At 42.8% G+C, this 21,805-nt stretch overlaps 1 protein-coding gene across 1 annotated transcript; it reads right to left on the bottom strand.

Moving 5' to 3' along the window:
• Nucleotides 1–858: 858 nt before the first annotated feature.
• Nucleotides 859–21,399, bottom strand: LOC138213556 (neurotrypsin). Its single transcript, XM_069174738.1, has 14 exons — nucleotides 20,943–21,399; nucleotides 19,668–19,707; nucleotides 15,880–16,122; nucleotides 15,515–15,653; nucleotides 12,648–12,823; nucleotides 12,183–12,330; nucleotides 9,943–10,121; nucleotides 7,673–7,814; nucleotides 6,476–6,690; nucleotides 6,162–6,303; nucleotides 4,394–4,667; nucleotides 4,160–4,287; nucleotides 2,970–3,250; nucleotides 859–2,451 (listed from the first exon to the last, which is right to left on the bottom strand). Exons 1-14 carry the CDS (start codon nucleotides 21,012–21,014, stop codon nucleotides 2,132–2,134), a joined length of 2,499 nt encoding a protein of 832 aa, XP_069030839.1. The 5' UTR covers nucleotides 21,015–21,399; the 3' UTR covers nucleotides 859–2,131.
• Nucleotides 21,400–21,805: the final 406 nt, after the last annotated feature.

The following is a 21,805-nucleotide window of genomic DNA, read 5'->3' as shown; positions in this document are numbered from 1 at the left end:
TAAGATAAAGCATTCACAGTGACCTTGACCGTTGACCTTCGACCACTTATCAGTTTATCCTCGCTTCAAAATGAATGCTTGTGCCAAATTGTGGATAATATTTTGTTTCAAGGCATTCCTGAGATATTGTGTTCGTAAGAACAGAAAGGGTGGGTAATGATGGGTGTGAGGTCATATTGACCTTGACCTTTGACCTTGATTAAACATCATCCTCGCTTCCAGGTGAACATTTTGCGAAATTCGAAAAATTTGAAAAATGTCCCTTAAGATTGACCTTCGACAACCAAAATCTAATCAGTTCATTGTTTAGTGAACATTTGAATAAATTCCCTCCAGGCGTTCCTAAAGTATCCCGTTCACTGGGTCAGTGTGAGGTCACAGTGGCCTTTGAATGTCTTATTAAATATCATGTTTTTATTTTGTCTTTGTGGGTAATCTAGTGTAGACTGGTAGGAAAAACTATTCTAATTTCCTCTATTTAAAATTTAATTTAAATCACAATAGAGTGCAAAAAGTGAATTATTTTTAAAGCGACTACAGCATAAGTAAAAAAATAATAAGTCATAATGCTACAAAATAAATATCCTTGTAGTCTGTTGTGTTCATCTGCTCCCTGCTGAACCAAACCTGACTCTTCCTCAAGCTGTTTCACAATAAAAGCCTCACAGCACCGTCGACGTCACGCTCTCTGAATATCTGCAGGATGTGCTGAGATTCATGAAGAACATTTTAACATAGAGAGAACAAATTAAGGTGTAACAACAGTCCTGTGGAGCAGTGGACAAATGCAATTAAGTTATTATTCCATTATTCCATCAAATTTTCACCGTTTTAAAGAGAATGATTGTCAAGACGGGATTTGTGAGGGACTGTGGAGTCATTTATTGAAATGCTATGAGAAATGAAACAAAACAGAAAGTTTGATGGAGTGATTGAACACTGGTGTCTTGCATAATTTTAATAAATGTCCCAGCAGCATGGTTACCAACTGCACTGTTTACATGTCTGTGGTCTCAGTGGAATGTAACCATGTTAAAATAACCAGCACTGAAATAAATACAGCTTCACAAATGATTTGTCCAAATACTTTAAAACAATAAAAACAGAACACAGATATAAAATATACAGTACCTAGTTTGCACTAAAGCTGTACACACACACACACACACACACACACACACACACACACACACACACACACATAATAATGATAATACTGATGAGACATACTGAACAGTGATATGCCGTTTCTAATTTTTGAGTGCAATGACTGCTGTCAGAAACATGCCTGCATTAACAACAATAATCCAAAAGGAACACAAAATATTTCAGTACTATCCACCAAGTAAGAACGATTTTATTTTTATCATCTTTAAGACGGAGCCTCAACTTCAGGTGGAGCACAACCCACCTTTTCATCATTATGAGTTAACATACGAGTTTCTTCTGCAGAGTAATGACGGCGCAGACCAGGTGTTGAACAGTGAACCCTCCCCGGTGCATTTTACCGTGTCGTGCTTTAACGGTTGATCTTATAGAGCTGTAATTAGTAACATTTTAGTAAACAGAAATACACGTGTCATTAATAGTCGTGTAGATAGTTGGATGTGTGGAATGTTAATGAAACATACAGATTGTCTGTGTTTATGACGACTCATAATTTCTCACACAGCACGATGCTGCATCTACAGCGGTGATTGTAAGGCATGCGTTTCAGTGCAACTTTTCACAGCAGGTTTAGAACAGTACTGTTCACCTGTGTCATATGTACACATGGGGGGAGGTGGATGGGTGGGTGGGTGGGTGGGAGGGGGTCTTCATGGGTCCACCTGCTTCCTTGGAGCTAAGGTCTATCTCCACAAGTCTCTGGTCTGTGCATCAGTGTCTGTCTTCATCCCTCCTGTTTGGATATCATAAGTTATAAATTAATACAGGCGTCTCCTCCCGGATGGAAACTTACCTGATAATGTTATTTACATGCTATTTGAAGTGATGCGGGAAATGAAAGAAATGACCTGAGCTGAGTGTCGGAGTCCAGCAGGAATGAGACAGAAGCAGGTTTAAGTTGTAACCAACACACAGCTCCAGAAGAAGAAGCCCGTTGATGACACGTTCCTGTTGTCCTCCATCATTAGTTCTTGTAGGGTTTGTTGATGACCTTGTCAATCCAGCGCAGGAACCTGCTGACACGAGTGTACACCCCCGGGAAGGAGGGGTTCCCACAGCCGTGACCCCAGGAGATCACTCCAGTCAGCACCCAGTGACCCCCCTCCCCCTGGCAGACCAGTGGACCCCCGCTGTCGCCCTGGCAGCTGTCCACACGGTGGCGCTCCGACAGGCTCCCGGCACACAGCATGCGGCTGGTGAAGCGCTCACCGTACTGCTTCTTACACTTCCAGGCTGGAAGGAGGGGGACCCAGGCCTGGAGGAGGGTCCGGGAGTACTCCGAGTCTGACGGCGGGAGGCAGAGAGATAAACGAGTCTTATTATTTACATCAGAGGGAGAAGAAAGGTGTCCAATAGAAACACAAACAATGAAGCAAACATTAAAACACTCCTTCAACAATGTCAGGTGACCGTCTGTGCAGGTATAAGAGTGAATACACTGCTGCCACTTGATGCCCATGGCACACTCTGTGTGTTGCCTTTGTTAATGTCTAACAGGAGCTGCCATCTTTCCCTGAACTGGACCACTTATTTTCATTTAGTTACTAATTAGTTGTATGTGAATTAAAGTTTGGAATATATGAAGAGTGACAGTAGAGCTGCTGAATCTCTGAAACTGTTATCTGATCATCTGATAGCAAACTGACACACATACAAAACAGGTGGAATGTTCCTTCAAGCTGTTCCCTGGTTGTGGCTCCTAAATGTTTCTTGTTCCTGTTTTCTAATGACAGACCAACAGGTGGAAGTTCTCTGGTGCTTCTGTCCTCCTGAGGAGAGGCTGATCTGAGCGCTGAGGTCACCTGTGATGCCCCAGCCGGTGATCACGCAGGCTGCCGGCCTCCTCTCCCTCCTGTTTCCCGGCTCTGGCAGACACACCGCTCCAGTGTGCGGGTTGAACGCCACACAGTTGCCCTCCGTGCCTCTGAGCCGCAGCAGGGCGATGTCATACTCCCAGCCCTGACTGTGGTACTTTCTGTGGATGACGATGCGTTCGGGGGACAAGGTGCGTTCAAAGTCGTCCTGCTCCTCAGTGTGGTAGTCGCCCAGACGCAGGACGTAGCGGGTCGGGTCTCTGCCGAATCTGGACGAACAACGAAGATTTGAAATGACGGACTTGATAAATGCCTAATATTATTATTATCATAATTATTAATGGGCATTATTTTATGTTCAATCCGACGGCTCAGAAGGGATTTAGTTCTAACAAATACAAAGCACACAACATGGGGCATCGCCAGTAAGGAGGATTTTATACAACAGAAAAAATTACACAGAATTTGTTCGTATATGTGTAAAATTGACTAAGAATAAATCAATCAAAAACACCAAATCAAAACTTTACATCAATGCAAAGAAAAGGACTGTATGATGTCAGCAGGTTGGGGGAGGAGCTATTTACATAAACATAACAGTAATCTTTTACAGTTACTGAGAAAAAATATGTTATTAAATTACAGTTAATATTCAAAATGTTGGTGATTACAAAGTAACTACATCCGTAAATAATCTTTTCAGGAAAAAGCTTGTATATAAGTTGTAATGTTCATTCTGTTGTTTGAATCTTTTTTGCAGGAATGTCTTCTGTCTCCATTAATGAGCCTTGTTTCTGATTGGCTCTCTTGTTTGAAATAACCCTTCCCCTCTCATCTGTCAATCAAATCAATCATATGTGCATTAATATAAAGGGCTCGAACGTTACAATCCTGAAGACAGTTTGTTTACCAGCAGTGGAAATGTTCAATGGCACACCAGTTGAGTTCATGTAACTGTAGTCAGCCACATAAAATAAAGCACCTCCACCCCACCATGTTATTAATGTGTGTTTAAGACTTTAGAAAAGTTATTAGATGTAATAAGTTACATTTGATAAAGTAATTAAAACAGTTGCATTACTGGTTACATTTGAGAAGTAACCTTCCAGCCCTGGGCGTCACTGACAGGATGCTGCCTGTACCTCCACAGCTGACCATCAGGGGGAGCCGTTTCCTACCTCTTGAAGCAGTGGGCGGCAGTGACGACCCAACAGGGGTTGATGAGCGACGCTCCACACAGAGGATGGTGGCCTTTAGACTGAGAGCGGAGCCACAGAGACACCTGCCAGGGCCACTCCCCCCTGAGGTCACAGAGAGACGAGTCAGCGGGTCAGAACTGCTGCTGTGCTGCTGGACTCAACCAACAGTACAACAACACCTCCGCCATGAGTGAGTGTGCATGTTAACCTGAGAGCCTTATCTCCTCCGATGATCCTGCGCTGACGCCGTTGATTGTTCAGTCTCAGGCCGCAGGTCTGCGTTGCCATGGTGCCGTCTCCCACAGGATCCAGGGTGTAATCACAGATGATGCCCGCATCCTCACTGTGACGGCAGTCGTGGCCGTCTCCGCCCTCAGCCGGACACTGACCCAAGGAGGTCTCCGTCCCCGAACACTGAACGTTGTCCAGGTGGATGGGACCCCGACCCTCTCCAAAATAAGCCATGGATCGTGCTTTAGCCACCCCGCTGGGAGGACACATGCAGAGACATTTATTGTCGTGATCAAGATTTTTTGGGGGGCAGATATTGTCAGAAATTCCAATTTGCAGAGTTTGAAGTGATTTTTTTGGCAGTAAAATTGCAGGTCAAGGAAAAAAACTTTTTTTTATTTTCTTGAACTACTACCTGATAAAGAAGGAGCCATTTGTAATCACTCCTTCTGATAATGAGTATTTGACCCATCACAGAAACATTTTAGTTCTCTGAACCTACAGAACCATCATGAGGCTCAAAGTTACAAACAACATCCTGAGTGATAAAAGTAACCTCGTTTCATAGAACAGAGTCTATGACTGTAAAATAAAAAACAAAGGCTACATCTGCTGTCAAAATAAGAGCTGTAAATTTGTTTTAATCCCATTAATTCAACACAGACCGTATGTAGTCGAAGTCTCTTGCAGGTGGAGGGTTGTATAAAACTAATCTGACACACTTAATCCCAAAGTAAAACCACATTTCCCATAAATCTTGTTACTTCTGAGTTTTTCAGGTGACTAAAACTTCACAATAATCTTTAGCTTAATGCTAACCAGCATGCTAAAATGTGACAGGCTGAAGTTTAGGTGGTTTATCATGTTCACCACTCACAGTAGTCCCAATCCAGTACAGGTACTATGAATCCATTCAGTAGTGGTCAAATTTCAAAATAACAACCTGCATCGGATAAAAAGTCAGAGATCACCAGAATCACCAGGATTCATCCTCCTGAGATCATCACGTTCTGCAGACATATTTCAGTCTGAACCTGAGCACTGAGCCAACCAACCGACCAAACAACCGACCAACCGACCAAACAACCGACCAACCATCCAACCAACCAACCAACCAACCAACCAACCAATCAACCAACCAACCAACCAACCAACCAACCAACCAACCAACCAACCAACCAACCATCCAATCAACCAACCAACCAACCGACCAACCATCCAACCAACCAACCAACCAACCAACCAACCAACCAACCAACCAACCAATCAACCAACCAACCAACCAACCAACCAACAAACCAACCAACCAATCCACCAACCAACCAACCAACCAACCAACCAACTGTCCAACCGACCAACCAACCAACCAACCGACCAACCAACCAACCGACCAACCATCCAACCAACCAAACATCCAACCAACCAACCAACCAACCAACCAACCAACCAACCAACCAACCATCCAACCAACTAACCAACCAACCAACCAACCAACCATCCAACCAACCATCCAACCAACTAACCAACCAACCAACCAACCAACCAGCCAACCAACCAGCCAAACAACCAATCAACCAACTGTCTAATTAACCATCCAACTAACCGTCCAACCATCCAACCAACCGTCCAACCATCCAACCAACCGTCCTTGTCATCACTGCTCCCAAGTGGAGGAACCGTTTCCATTCGGGATACTCCAGAGCTTTTTGTTTTTGATAAAACATTCCTAAACAGATTTAATGATACTAACTTGAATCCCAGCTGTCTGCAAACTACAGCTGCACTGACGTCGTTCCAGCCGTCGTCGCACACGCTGCCCCACTGGCCATCGATGAAGACCTCCACTCTTCCTTCCTTCCTGCTCTCTCCCGCCACCAAACGCACCAGAGGAGCTGCAGACAAATATCAGAGGGAGAGCTGCATCACTGCGTGTGGATGAGAGTTTATCATGATTATTACCTATCAACCATCAAGTTTAGACTTTGCTTCGGTGTTGTCCTTCACCAGGTACTACGCAAACATCTTGTACTGTAAGTGTGACAGGTTTCCACTGTGACTACTCACCAACAGGAGGGAAAACAGCGGGTGCATCGTTGGTGTCGCCCCCCCTCTCACAGCGGACACCGATGTCCTCGCTGTGTGAGCAGTCGTGTTGGCCCAACTCAGAGTGGCTGCAGGCCAGTAAAGCGGCCTCTGATCCCCGACACTGCACCTCATCCAGCAGGATCGGCCCACGACCTTCTTCATACATCCTGTCGGGAGCCACCTCTGCTCGGCCCCTGCAGACAGAGAGCTGGGTCATCTCTGTGTGGACGGACAACTCAAGACACATTCAATCTTTTCTACCCGAAGCTGCATGTGTGCTGCTGTTCATCAGTGTTATGAACTAAAAAAAGAATTAAGATATACGTCGTTAATTCTAACTAACCTCTACAGTCAGAGTGTAACGTCTGGTAAAAAGACGCGAAGCCCTCAGTGATTGTAATGTCGGTCTGTCTGTCAAACGCGTGTTGTGTCACCATGAAAGTCAGTTTGGGTGTTTTGTTGTTTCTTGCCCTCCTTTTGTGGAACACAAAGCAGTTCAGCAAACCATAATTGGCAATTTAGTATTAAAAGTACTAAACCCAACGATGCTCCCCAGCTGATATATGTCAATCATGCTTCAAATGCCACTCACTGACAAGACTACCAGCTTTATGTATAATGCGTTAGAAGACAAAATGGCCAACTTGCTGTTTAGTTTGCTGTGGACATTCAGGGCATTTCACCATTTGCTTCTCATTTGACATAAATGTCTCATTTTTCCTCACTTAACGGTCTTATTCTTGTTTCTAAGTCCTGCGAGACGTTGGAAACATATTCAATGAAAAGATGTGAAGAGAGAGAGGAATCAAGCAAAAATGGTTTCTGAGAGATGACACATCTTTCTCTCTAAACTTTCATCTGGACCACTGCAGGTGTCAGCAGCTGAGTTTGTATTTGTACAAGAATGTAGCGTCTTTAAAAACAATAAGAAGGGCATGTGGACCCATTTGTTTGGCCTGCTGACACCATGAACCAGAGGGATGAATATTCACTATGAATGGCAGAAATGTGAGCATGTTGTTCAGTCTGTAAGGTTTAAAAAAAAACACCGTAACATTGAATTTTATTAGGAGAAGAAACTTTGTGTTTGTTAAGAATGATCATTCACATATATGATGAATACACCAGCTGTTCAGCTCTTAGAGGTGGTGACTCAGATGTTGGTGATGCACTGACCTGAAGCCCAGCTGCCGACACACTACCTGCGCGTTGAGTTCAGTCCAGTTGTCATCACACACAGTGCCCCATTGTCCCTGGTGGTAAATCTCCAGCCGACCCTCCCAGTGACTGTCGGCGCCCACCAGACGGACCGCACCGTCTGCAGCCACCCAGGACACACAGACATGGTGTTAAATCACACACTGAGAGGCCCGCATGACCAATCTCACCTGTTCTAGTGTTGGTGTCAGGTTGACTTTGCAGTACTTGGAGATAAGTAATAACTTTGCCATGGTAACACAATGTTAACATGCTGATGTCTGAGGGAAAAATGATCAACTTTTCATGTTGGCAAAAGCTTTTAGGACATTTCACCAAATCAGTAAATGTGAACCTTTTAGTTGTTCGAGAGGGAAAGTGGAGTGATGGTCAAAGTCTTTTGGATTCATCGTCTATGGGGTCCATAAATATTTGTACAAGATTTTGGCACGAAATCTACCTGACAATTGTCGAGATATTTTAATTTCAGATATTTTAAAATCTTGAACCAAAAATACAGAAGTGCAGTTTGGACCAATTTGGAATTTTTGTGGCTCAAAATGAAGCCAGCTTCCGCAAGATGGGCGGAGAATTTGCTCAAACCAGGTGTAAGTCCAATGCAGTCAGTGCAGCGCTATTTATTTAGGCTGCAGTGGGCAGCGTGCACATTAACAGACCTATTCAATCCTATCCTATGATCTATGTATCTAATTCCATTTACATGAATAATTAAAACAATATTTTTTTAGTGCAACCTTCTGATTCAGTTAGTCATTTAAAAATGAAGTTGACTCTTGTCTAATGAATTAGATGTCAATCAGTCAATCGCAGTCATATAATATAAAAAGCACTTAGATTAACTGTTAAAATTTTATTCAATTTAATTCATGATTGGAATGTAAATTATTCACACTCAAAGCTCCCGATGCGGTTTATTTACTAACACCACAACATCAGTTTATTTACTAACACCACAACATCAATTTATTTACTAACACCACAACATTACTTTATTTACTAACACCACAACATCAGTGACGTTTGGAGCACATTGCTCTTCACCAGTGCTGATAATAAATGACTTGCATCGGGAACTTGATTTCACTGTATTATATGAGTGTTTCTTTGTTACTGCCAGCGTTTGACTTCTATAGGACGCAGATTTTTATCTCATATCATTGAACCTCTGGACACCAGTTCTCATAATACCAGGGGAGGAGTTATGGACAATATTAGTTAAATCTTCCCAAGCCAAGTTAGCATCATCAGTTTGTGGAAGCTGACTTGTAGTACCTTAAAATCAATGATTATGAGCCTGAAAGTACAGGACAGGAAAGTACCGTTTACCCCTGAGGAAAGTTTGGCTTGTGGTATCGGTCTGTTCCTTCTAAAGGGGATGAGAGGAGCCGATTTGATTGGCCATGTTTTAAGTCGTCTGTGACACACCTAATTTTCTATTCCTCTGCTGCGATGGAGGACCACCTTGTGCTTGTGTTCACCAAACTTCCAAACAAGTTGGACACACCTGTTGGTGCTCCCCACGCACCTGCGCTGTGCCGACAAATTTACGGTCCTCTGTCTGTATGAATTTTACAGGCAGCTAGAAAACTACAACGGCATTCGGCCGTCACTCAATACTGCTCTACCCAGCTTTACCTTATACTTTATTATAACCTCAAGGGGGGAATTATATAAAAATTCACCCCGTGTACAGTTATCGTGAATATGGAAATTAGCTAAAGAATTCAAAACCAGGCTGTAAATTTCGATTTCTGTGGTAAACTTGAGCATTTTAATCCGGACTAACTTGCTTTTGGAGGCAGCCTCAACTTTCACCAATGAGTCTACAGATGGTAAAGTCCTGAGCTTCTCACCAGTCAGTTAAAACTAAAGAAACATTGTGGACGGGAAGTGAAATATATTGCTGCTGTTGCCTTTGCAATTCAAGATATCACAGTGATATCAGTTATCACAGAATTCCTGCTTATAGAATTTATAAAATGATCTTTGACTTCTTGCATTGCTTCGACCGAAGGCCAGTTGTTTCCCAGAGGAAACACTGCAGTGTGGTCTAATGTCAGTGTGTGAGTTTCTGTGTTCCCTTTGAACCAGGAAGTTGGAATTTCTTAGTGCCCAGTCAGAAATTTCAACTGGATCGGAAATTGGATTTCTGAAAGTTGGAAAAACCTCACAAACTCCAACCTGAAAATCCAAGATGGCAAGTGTGTGTTTCCCTCCCGAGCTCTGACCTGTGTATGGATTGCAGGACACCCCAGCGTCCTCCTTGTGGTCACAGTTGTGTTGCTCCCAGTTGCTATGAGGACACTCCTCCAGAGAGAGTTCATTGCCGGTGCACTGAACTGCATCCAGCAAGATGGGACCGACACCCTGGCCGAAGTGGGCCCACGTCCAAGCTTTGGCCACGCCCCTGTTGGTCAGGACAAACATCAAGTGTTCATGTGTAGGTTTAGATCAGTAAAACCCCAAAAACTGTCCAAAATATTCATATTAGTGACAGGATGTATATTAAAAAATGCCATACAAAATCAACTAAATGTGTTTAAATGTAAATACCAGTCTCTTCTTTCACCATACTTCTTATTGGTTGTGTGAAATATTAAAAGAGCAGCAGAGACCTACTGCTTTCCAGGTGAAGAGCAGCTGACATTCTGGATTTGTTTCGTAGTCTGTTTGTTAGAATGTCTTTCATAGCCATCTACTCTGGCTGAAATGACTCACACACAAGTGGATCGCCTTGTTGATAGTGCTGCAGCCTCGCTGTGTAAAAAAGACAGTGATGAACCAGAGGAGGGTGTTTCCATGGGGCGATATCACACTCTTTAAAACGGATGTTGTAAAAGCTGGAGAGGAAGTGGTGTTCCACTAATTTAGAAGAATTTCACCAAGCCAGGAAGGATAGTCTGTTAACATATAATAAAAGTCCTCCATAATGCCAGAACTGCATATTATTCATCATTAATAGAGGAAAACAAGAACAACTGCACGTTTCTTTTCAGCAAAGCGTCACAGCTCTGTTGAGGTTTCTATTCCTTCAGCTCTCAGCAGTAACGACTTCATGAATGTCTTTGCGACTAAAACCGTGACTGTTAGGAAGAAATGTAAGAGCTGATTTCTATTTCGACCACTTCTCTCCTGTTGATCTTTCACCAACTGTTTCATCTAAACCATCAACGTGTCTTTTAGACCCCACACCAACCAGACTGATGAAGGATGTTTTACCTTTAATTAACACTCACTTACCTGATCAATCTGTCTTTATTCACAGGCTACATACTGCAGACCTTTATAGTTCTCTTTATCCAAGCGTACTAGTAAACTATAAAATGATATCCAACCTGCCCTTTATTTCTAAAATCCGTGAAAAAGCCGTTTCAAATCAATCATGTGATCCTTTGCACAGGAATGAGCTGTTTGAGGATTTTCATTTAGGATTTGGAGTACATCAGAGCACAGAAACAACACTGGTGAAAGTTACAAAGAATCTTCTCCTTGTTTCAGACAATTGACTCGTCTCTGTCTTTGTCCTGCTGGACCACAGATTGATCAAAACATTTTATCACGGAGACTGGAACATGTTATTAGGGTCAAAGGAGCTGCACTTTGCTAGTTTAAATCATATCTTATATGTCTTATCAGACCATTTTCTTTATGTCAACACAGACTCTTCCACACACACAAAGGTTAGTCATGGAGTTCCACAGGGCTCTATACTTGGACTGATGCTTTTCACCTTGTACTTGCTTCCTTGAGACAATACTATTAGGAAATACTGCATAAATCTCCATTGCTATGCCGATGACACCCTGTTATATCTATGAGGCAAGATGAAACAAATCAGTGTAACTCCGAGCATGTCTTAAAGACATAAAGGCCTGGAAGACGTGTAATTTACTAATTCTAAATTCAGACAAAACATAAGTTCTTGTATTTAAACACCTCAGGAACAATTATCTAATCATACAGTTACTCTGGATGACTTTGTATTGGCCTCCATCACTACTGTTAGTTGTTGAAGAGTTACTTTGGAGTTATTTTATATATGTAACATAATTCCGATGTTTTGCATTCGTGAAATTTTGAAAGTTGAACTTTTACTTTTCATGAATCCATATTGTGGCTTTTCTACTTTTTTATGATTGAATTTGATCCTTTTTAGTAAAACAAAACTATATAATAAAAAACCTGAAAGCATTACTGATATTGCTTATATTACAAAAGGGTCTTAATTCTTCTTCAACGACTGACGAAGAAACAGATAAGCTTTTAACATTGGTAAAATTGGATAAATATTCATTCATTTGCTCCATCCTATCCACTTTACACACAGTTAATGACCAAAGCTACATGCCCTTCGTACTTCTGTGTTCATTTAGACTTTTACACTGAAAGGATTTTAAATAAGAGGATATACGAGGTGTCACAGCTGGGGGCTGATCCTTACATTGTTTGTGTAGCAGTGGTTTCTTACCCCAGACCCAGCTGTCGGCACACCACCTCCGCATCCGTGTCGTCCCACTGGTCATCACAAATGGTTCCCCACCTGCCATTATGGTACACCTCCACACGGCCCTCAAACTCCTCCAGGCCTCCCACCAGCCTCAGAGGGATCCCAGTGCCTGAAAGACAAAATGTAAAGCAACACCTGGTCCAGTGGATCACATTCACAACTACCACCAAATACTGTTGGATTGGGAAAATGCAGATTATTGTAGCCAACAAAACCCACTCAATTCTGGTTTATTAGTATCAACTCTTCTCACAAAATAAGATCTCAGCACACTGATTGTATATTCCCAGCAGTGAGATCCCTGTATGCTCCAAGTGACACAGTCATCACCATATGTGGACATGAAGCTCTGTATTCACAACACATTTGGTGGATATGTGTCTTTTTGTTTTCTTCATATAATCTGAGGTGACACCCAGATCTCACCTTCAGGCTCAGTGCAAACCACCCCTGCTTCGTTGCCATGGTTACAGTCACTGGCGACAAACTTCCTGCTCCGGCACTCCAGTAAGGAATTCTCATTACCACGGCAACCCAGACGCTCGTAGTGGAAGACGGATCCTGGGCTGAAGTAGGAGTGCTGCAGGGCCGTCCCAATCTCACTGCATGAAGAGCATTTAGATATCGTACACGGACAGTGGAAATGTCATTAAAGAGACCTTAAAGTATTTAAATGTCAAACTAATGGAAGATACTATACAGGAAAAAAATGGCAATTTGAATTCCCCAAGAAATTAGAGAAAACTGATCAATAGCAAAGGTGAAACAGGAAACGCTGTATTCACTGCAGAAGTCTGTCAGCTGCAGGCTCAGTGGTGTTGTCATCTTTAGTTGATTAGTTTTAAGCCTGGTGTTTGGAAAGTCTATGTGTCCTGGACGCAGGGCCACTGTGTATACCCTGAGAATCACAATGTGAAAACTTTATTTATCAAAAATGGTCTTGATACAAATGCTAAATACAGACTTAAGAAAAGAGGAAATATCGATAAAAACTGAGCCTCAAATGTAATAATAAAAATAAAAATAAAAAATTTCAGTGAATGGAAATTGTGCAAATGTTCATAAGTAATATAAAGGGAAGAATCAAAGTACGCTGTATAATCTGAATATAAAATATAATACAGTTCAATATAATAAGAAAATAAAGATATGTAATAAACCTATCCCCAAGAATGGGACAACATTTCACTTTCAAAACTCCAGCAACTGGTCTCCTCAATTCCCAAAAGAATTACAGAGTGTTGTTAAAAGAAGAGGTGATGCAGCACAGACACACCTTTGTTTTTAATCCATCAAATTCAAAATAAGCATACATGTTCCAACAGCGTCCCAACTTTTTTGGAAACAGGGTTGTACTTAAACAGGACATTTATTTCTACATTTTATTATTAGAGGCTAATTAATACTGTGAAAATAGAATCTATCAGAATCCAAATGGTTTCTGGTTGAATAAGCAAGACGTCTGGCTGCAATATACAGTACAGTGCATCCGGAAAGTATTCACAGCGCTTCACTTATTCCACATTTTGTTGTTACAGCTTTATTCCAAAATGGATTAAATTCATTTTTTTCCTCAAAATTCTACACGCAATATCCCATAATGACAAAGTGAAAATAGTTTGTTTAAATTTTTTGCAAATCTATTAAAAATAAAGAATGAAAATATAACACGTACACAAGTATTCACAGCCTTTGCTCAATAGTTTGTTGAAGCACCTTTGGCAGCAATTACAGCCTCAAGTCTTTTTGAGTATGATGCTACAAGCTTGGCTCCTATTCTTGGGCAGTTTCTCCCGTTCTTCTTTGCAGGACCTCTCAAGCTCCATCAGGTTGGATGGGGAGCGTCGGTGCACAGCCATTTTCAGATCTCTCCAGAGATGTTCAATCGGGTTCAAGTCTGGGCTCTGCCTGGGCCTCTCAAAGACATTCACAGAGTTGTCCCGAAGCCATTCCTTTGTTATCTCTGCTGTGTGCTTCGGGTCGTTGTCCTGTTGGAAGATGAACCTTCGCCCCAGTCTGAGGTCCAGAGCGCTCTGGAAAAGGTTTTCATCAAGGATGTCTCTGTACATTGCTGCATTCATCTTTCCCTCCATCCTGACTAGTCTCCCAGTTCCTGCTGCTGAAAAACATCCCCACAGCATGATGCTGCCACCACCATGCTCCACCGTAGAGATGGTATTGGTCAGGTGATGAGCGCTGCCTGGTTTCCTCCAAACATGACGCTTGGCATTCAGGCCAAAGAGTTCAATCTTTGTTTCATCAGACCAGAGAATTTAGTTTCTCATGGACTGACAGTCCTTCAGGTGCCTTTTGGTAAACTCCAGGTGGGCTGTCATGAGCCTTTTACTGAGGAGTGGCTTCCGTCTGGTCACTCTACCATACAGGCCTGCTGGGTGGAGTGCTGCAGAGATGGTTGTCCTTCTGGAAGGTTCTCCTCTCTTCACAGAGCAACGCTGGAGCTCTGTCAGAGTGACCATCGGGTTCTTGGTCACCTCCCTGACTAAGGCCCTTCTCCCCCGATCACTCAGTTTGGCCGGGCGGCCGACTCTAGGAAGAGTCCTGGTGGTTCCAAACTTCTTCCATTTACAGATGATGGAGGCCACTGTGCTCATTGGGACCTTCAATGCTGCAGAAATGTTTCTGTACCCTTCCCCAGATCTGTGCCTCGATACAATCCTGTCTCAGAGGTCTACAGACAATTCCTTGGACTTCATGGCTTGGTTTGTGCTCTGACATGCTCTGTCAACTGTGGGACCTTATATAGACGGTGTGTGTCTTTCCAAATCATGTCCAATCAACTGAATTTACCACAGGTGGACTCCAATCAACTTGTAGAAACATCTCAAGGATGATCAGTGGAAACAGGATGCACCTGAGCTCAATGTTGAGTGTAATGGCAAAGGCTGTGAATACTGATGTACATATGATTTTTTTGTTTTTGATTTTTAATAGATTTGCAAAAATTTCAAAAAAATGTGTTTCATGTTGTCATTATGGGGTATTGTGTGTAGAATTTTGAGGGAAAAAATGAATTTAATTCATTTTGGAATAAGGCTGTAATATAACAAAATGTATAAAAAGTGAAGCGCTGTGAATACTTTCCGGATGCACTGTATAATTCATCTCATAACAACTGTTGATCATGTGTTTTTTACTTGTTCTCCTGATGAAGGCCTTGACGGGCAGTTAAAAAAACACCATATGGGTTTTAGCTTTGTGACAGCTGTTTTTTTTTTTCGTTGTCTACACGTGTGTATTTTTTTTACATACATGACATTATGAAGTGGCCTCACCTAAGTCCAAGCTGTCTGCATATGACGCTGGCATCGCGGTCGGTCCAGTGGGTGTCACATACCGCCCCCCACCTGCTATTTAGGTAGACCTCCAGACGCCCGCTGTTACCTGAGGACCCCCCCACCAACCTGGCTGCACCTGCAAACAACAGGAGGAGTTACAGTGTACATAAACATAATATTCTTAACAGTGATGACAAAATAAAATAAATATACCTTTTAGTTTGGTACTTTTAATAATGAGCACTTTGGTGATTGAAACACCAGCTGGAATATCCATCAATTAACACACCCACCCGTCTGTCCATCCATCCATCCATCCATCCATCCATCCATCAAGTACCTGGTACTCTCCCTAAACTCACCCTGCTGACAGTCACAGTAGGCCCATCCAATGGCTCCAGATGTCTGCCTGAAGAAGCACCAGGGTTTGGTCTCCCGGTCCGGGTTTCGGCAGAATCTGTGGTCTCCCAGGGCTCGGCCCGGGTACTGCTGCATGTAGTCTGGGAAGTCGGTCCACTTCAGGCACGCGGAGCCTGAGTCTGTGTGGGAGACTGAGCCATTATAGTAGCCCAGTTCTGCGAAGCCCTCTGAACAGGAGAATGGTGCTGTGGACGAAGACAATAAAACTGCATCAGGACATGTGTCTCAAACACTGCAGCAGACGTGGAGGATCTTTTCATGTACAAAAAAATCTGAGTTTTTGTTAAAATAATTCACTCAGTGTAGCTTCAATGACGAGCTGGAACAGAATATGTGCTGTATGGTACTATCTGACTGAAGCATATGAAAGAGAAAAGCATCATGGGTAATTCAGTTCATTTAGGCTCCATTACAGAGCGAACCTAATACGGAGAGGACAGAAAAGAGACCCGGCCCACTGTAGGAAGGATAGGTGTAAAGAAAAAAGTGATGGTTCTGGTCCAGGTCAAGCACCGATCAGTAACATCCACAGTAGACCTGATGGGTCGGTCACTGGTGGCCGTCCATAAGTCCCAGAATAAAGCAGAGCTTCCATGATCCTCCAGGATAAACACAGTCGTTAGCGGCTTCAAGTGATGACTGATGTTTTGTTCTCTTGTTCTCCATTAGGATCTTTATGAGCTAACCGCGACTGCAGCTGTGGGAACACCAGCAGCTTCAGGTTGTGACTGAGTTGTTAAACCGAAGTACACGTCGCTCACGATCACGTTCATCTGGAGGGCAGATGGTCAAGGCTGCCGCAGAGATACGTGGAGGACGCTTAATAACAACCAGAAGGACAGAAAACAGTAAAACTCTTCTATTAAATTGCTTCCTGGGGAGACGCTCCGACTGCCTCGCAGAAGAACCCCAATTTACCCAGAATCCTTCAGGCAGTTACTCAATGGTGGTGGAAGGAGATTCATGCAAACACAAAAAACACTCAGCAGTCAACTGAACCCTTTTTCATAACTTATAAGGCCCTCAGGTAATTCACATGACTCAGCTGTCTTAACTGTGACTGGACACATGAATATACAGGTAAAAAAGTGAAGCCTGCATGGTTTACTGTGAACAGACCTGCTGTGGCTGCAGGAGAGCGAGAAGGACGGACCAGAGGAGCACCAGGGGTCCTCTGCAGGCTGATGTGGCATTATGACCAGTCTGACCTGCATCGTGTTTCAGACACTCGAGACCGACTCTGGACTCTGACTGAGACCGTGTTGAACAGCCGTCCTGTGTCGTAGTGACTTTCTGTCTGACTGCTGGTGATGGGGGAGTCCTTCTGATGTGGAGGCTGGTTTACACCAGACAGAATGTTTGGTGTGATGGCTGGACAGCTCAGTGTGTCACACAAACATGCTTCAGACATGCCTTCTGGCAAACACTCACTGAGACATCAGCTTTGTAACTACGGAGCCCCAAAGTGGCCATAGAGAGAAAAAACTATTTAAATCGTGTGCACAAAATAATAAATAGATTTTAATCAATTTGTGCGTACGAGATAAGTTTATGTAGAGCGAGACAGCACAACAATCTTTCTCCTCACAGTATGAAGTTCACCTGCTTCAACTGTCAGTTGACCAAATATAAAGTTGACAGCATCCTCAAAGTCAGCATGTTGCCAACGATATAATCCACAAACTCTCAATATCATCATTATTGTCTTTTACTGACAATATATCATTTACATCTCTTTATTACAGCTGTGTTTAGTTAACAGAGTTGACCACAGCCAGTCTGACGAACAACTCCGTTAACTAAGAACAGCTGTAATACAAGAGATGTAAAGGATTGTTAGGCTCCGTACATAGCAGCTGGATCTTGACAGATGTAAAGAAACATGCAGAAGAAGCAGGACTAATACTTGGACTCATGTGAGATACCAACTGAAATCACAAATGACATGACTGGAATATAGAAATGTGTCCGACATCGTGCTGTCTCGGAACAGAAAGACCCACTGCAATCACATCTGTCTCTTTAAGCACTCATCATGATGGGAATAGGATGCTGAAATTAAAACTGCTTATCATAAAGACAAACTGTGTTAGTCAGAAGAACTCACTACACTGACAGACGACTGTCAATCAAAACACACAGATGGATTATATGAGGACGTAGAGTAAGTGAGTGAAAATAAAAAGATAAGATGGACCTTATATCACCAACGTAAAAGAAGTGGCGTCTGTGACACAGCAGAACGACAGAAACAACGGCAGAACTAATACATTAACGTCCAGATGTAATCTTTATTATCTGCAGAAACCTGAGCAGCTTCCTGCGCAGTTCTGATCTTCTGTCATCAGGACGAGTCACATCATCCAAACAGAACCCCTGATCACACTGACAGGACGTATCTGCTCCTGATTACAGAGGTTTTAACTCCACAGACACGCAACGTGATCTGAGACCACGAACAGCAGCAACCAGCGCCGTTCTGCATCCTGCTGCTCACGGCCTGTGAACAGAAAAACATCCTGCTACAAGAGTCTCGTCAGCTGGGAGGCCCGGTCCAAGCCGAGGCTCGCTAACTCAGCTGATTCAGTTCAGAGCAGCAAGGGAAGAAAAGAGCTGACGAAACGGCTGCAGCTGAATGATAAAGGCTCTGACTACAGCTGAATGATAAAGGTTCTGACTACAGCTGAATGATAAAGGTTCTGACTACAGCTGAATGATAAAGGTTCTGACTACAGCTGAATGATAAAGGTTCTGACTACAGCTGAATGATAAAGGTTCTGACTACAGCTGAATAATAAAGGTTCTGACTACAGCTGAATAATAAAGGTTCTGACTACAGCTGAATGATAAAGGTTCTGACTACAGCTGAATGATAAAGGTTCTGACTACAGCTGAATGATAAAGGTTCTGACTACAGCTGAATGATAAAGGCTCTGACTACAGCTGAATAATAAAGGTTCTGACTACAGCTGAATGATAAAGGTTCTGACTACAGCTGAATGATAAAGGTTCTGACTACAGCTGAATAATAAAGGTTCTGACTACAGCTGAATGATAAAGGTTCTGACTACAGCTGAATGATAAAGGCTCTGACTACAGCTGAATGATAAAGGTTCTGACTACAGCTGAATGATAAAGGTTCTGACTACAGCTGAATGATAAAGGTTCTGACTACAGCTGAATAATAAAGGTTCTGACTACAGCTGAATAATAAAGGTTCTGACTACAGCTGAATGATAAAGGCTCTGACTACAGCTGAATAATAAAGGTTCTGACTACAGCTGAATAATAAAGGTTCTGACTACAGCTGAATGATAAAGGTTCTGACTACAGCTGAATAATAAAGGTTCTGACTACAGCTGAATGATAAAGGTTCTGACTACAGCTGAATAATAAAGGTTCTGACTACAGCTGAATGATAAAGGTTCTGACTACAGCTGAATAATAAAGGTTCTGACTACAGCTGAATAATAAAGGTTCTGACTACAGCTGAATAATAAAGGTTCTGACTACAGCTGAATAATAAAGGTTCTGACTACAGCTGAATGATAAAGGTTCTGACTACAGCTGAATGATAAAGGTTCTGACTACAGCTGAATGATAAAGGTTCTGACTACAGCTGAATGATAATAAAGGATAATAAAGATTCTTAGTTTGGAAGTGAAGCTGTAACAACATGCAGACCTTCATCATTTAAATCCTGCCGATGATGTTTTGAGATGAGCCTCACCTGCACTCTGCACGATGTTTACGTGTCCCCGCTCAGAGACCTGTGGAGGAAACAACAAATACACAAATTAAAGATGAGTTATGAAGCATCAAACATGTGGTTCTGGTTTCACACACAGGTCGACCGAACGGCCCCCCACGCGTGTCCGATTAAATTCATTCATTTCATGACATACAGCAGCTGCAATAAAGTCAACTTACATAATATAAGTAGGAGTTTCAGTGTGTGAAGTTCAACAACAACTTCTTTCTCCCTGCAGTTATTTAATATTCTGTTAGATTAATATTTGGCCCAGTTGAGGAAGTCGTAAACTGAAAAGCTGCTTGGAGCAGCAGCTCAACCAGAGGGCGCCAAAACCTGACAATTAAAAACATTTATAACTTCTTGTGGGTTCTTTAAACTTTAATACAAACTTCAATATACAGATCACCAGCTATATTTTAAGGTTTATTATGTCACTGTATTTCTTTTTAATGAGTTTTCTTTGAATTTGATCAGGTTTCAGGAGGACGTGGTCACAATCTCCCTCTGGAGCATTGAAGCACTTAAACTGCTGGTTCACTTTCACACTTTTTTCTGCTATATGAGACAGAAACATAAGTTAGCAGTGACTTTGACCTGCTGATATGAAGCCAACAGCCCAACAACCAATGAGAGGATCAATAAACAGACAGGGCAGGTCTCATGTTTTCTCTGAACACAAATATTTATAAGAATCAGCTGCTGTTCAGCTCAAATATCCAGCTGTGAAATGTTGTTAACAGTTATATATATAAATTAGCTCTGGATAGCAACAAATGCCCGTTAACACACAGACTCAAAGTGTCTCATATATATAACTGTTTACAACATTACAACATTTCACAGCTGGAAATTAGACGTGAAAAGCAGCTGATTCTTATAAACATCTGTGTCCAGAGAAAACAATACATGTATACAATATATATATATATATCTATATATATATATAGATATATATATATTGTTTTCTGGATAGCAACTAATTCCGTCAACACACCGACTCAAAGTGTCTCAGATTACTCTCTTGAGTTTTTTCCTATAATTAGAAGAGAGCCAAAGTTGTTTGCAGGAAACTTCCTGGAACATTATTGAGAAATAAGATCATTGAGTAAGTGTCCCACGTCCTCCCGCCTTTTGGAGCTCACATACTGTCCCCTCCGTGCCAGTGAACCGTGCCAGAGCCCGGTCCAGTCCACATGACACACCGTAAACATCAGCTTTATATAGGCTGGGAGTGTTTGGCAGCACGCTCACCTCTGCAGAGACAGACAGCGCCAGGAGGAGACAGCAGGGGACAATCCCGGACACGACTTTCCTCCGGTCCATCCTGCTGAAGGAACCATCTCCTCCACACCGTCCACACACACACACCTTCAGCAGGACACCGCGCCCTCCGGCAGACTGTCCCCGCTAAGACCCGCACCGACACACCGCCTGCAGTCCGCTCTGAGCTCCGGTCCAGACATCCAGCCCGCTGCCGAGCTAAAAATGACGCGCTGCTGGAAGGGAGAGGACATACCGATGTGTGTGTGTGAGAGGGTGAGGGTGAGGGTGTGTGTGTGTGTGTGTGTGTGTGTGTGTGTGTGTGTGTGTGTGTGTGTGTGTGTGTGTGAGGGTGTGTGTGTGTGTGTGTGTGTGTGTGTGTGTGTGTGTGTGTGTGTGTGAGGGTGTGTGTGTGTGTGTGTGTGTGTGTGTGTGAGGGTGTGTGTGTGTGTGTGTGAGGGTGTGTGTGTGTGTGTGTGTGTGAGAGGTGTGTGTGTGTGTGTGTGTGTGTGTGTGTGTGTGTGAGGGTGTGTGTGTGTGTCTCTCTCTCTCTCTCTCTCTCTCTCTCTACTACTTGAGTAACTCGAACTGCAGCTCCAACCTAAAAGTCTTCACTTTATAATAATATCCTGACAAATCTTTGCTTTCGTCCCGAGAAGCAACACGTGTAACCTACAAGCACACACATGCTCACGCGCACATGCAATATTTGTCTTTCTGGCTTTGTGAGGACGTCCATTGACGTAATGCATGCCGGTAGGACCTAGAACCCGAACCCGGAAGGTACACACATGTCCTGTTAAATCAGAGGTGTGAAGCTCGAGCAGCCCTTAATAAAATAACAAATGTTAGAA

The sequence above is a fragment of the Embiotoca jacksoni genome, unplaced genomic scaffold (genome assembly GCF_022577435.1).
Source record: "Embiotoca jacksoni isolate LCO1_2020_lvr unplaced genomic scaffold, fEmbJac1.0.p SCAF_60, whole genome shotgun sequence".
NCBI classification, from domain to species: domain Eukaryota; kingdom Metazoa; phylum Chordata; class Actinopteri; family Embiotocidae; genus Embiotoca; species Embiotoca jacksoni.
Note: the sequence above shows the minus strand (reverse complement) of the source record. Positions and strands in the feature narration are given on the sequence as shown.

What these genes read in the sequence shown, in the direction of transcription:
- LOC138213556 (XM_069174738.1), bottom strand. Translation starts at nt 21,014, where the DNA reads ATGGACCGGAGGAAAGTCGTGTCCGGGATTGTCCCCTGCTGTCTCCTC. An exon ending in TGCCGACAGCTGGGTCTGGG is followed by an intron (nt 10,122 to 12,182) that starts GTAAGAAACCAC and finishes CCTGACCAACAG; the next exon opens with GGGCGTGGCCAAAGCTTGGA. An exon ending in GCCGCCCACTGCTTCAAGAG is followed by an intron (nt 3,251 to 4,159) that starts GTAGGAAACGGC and finishes TTGTTCGTCCAG; the next exon opens with ATTCGGCAGAGACCCGACCC.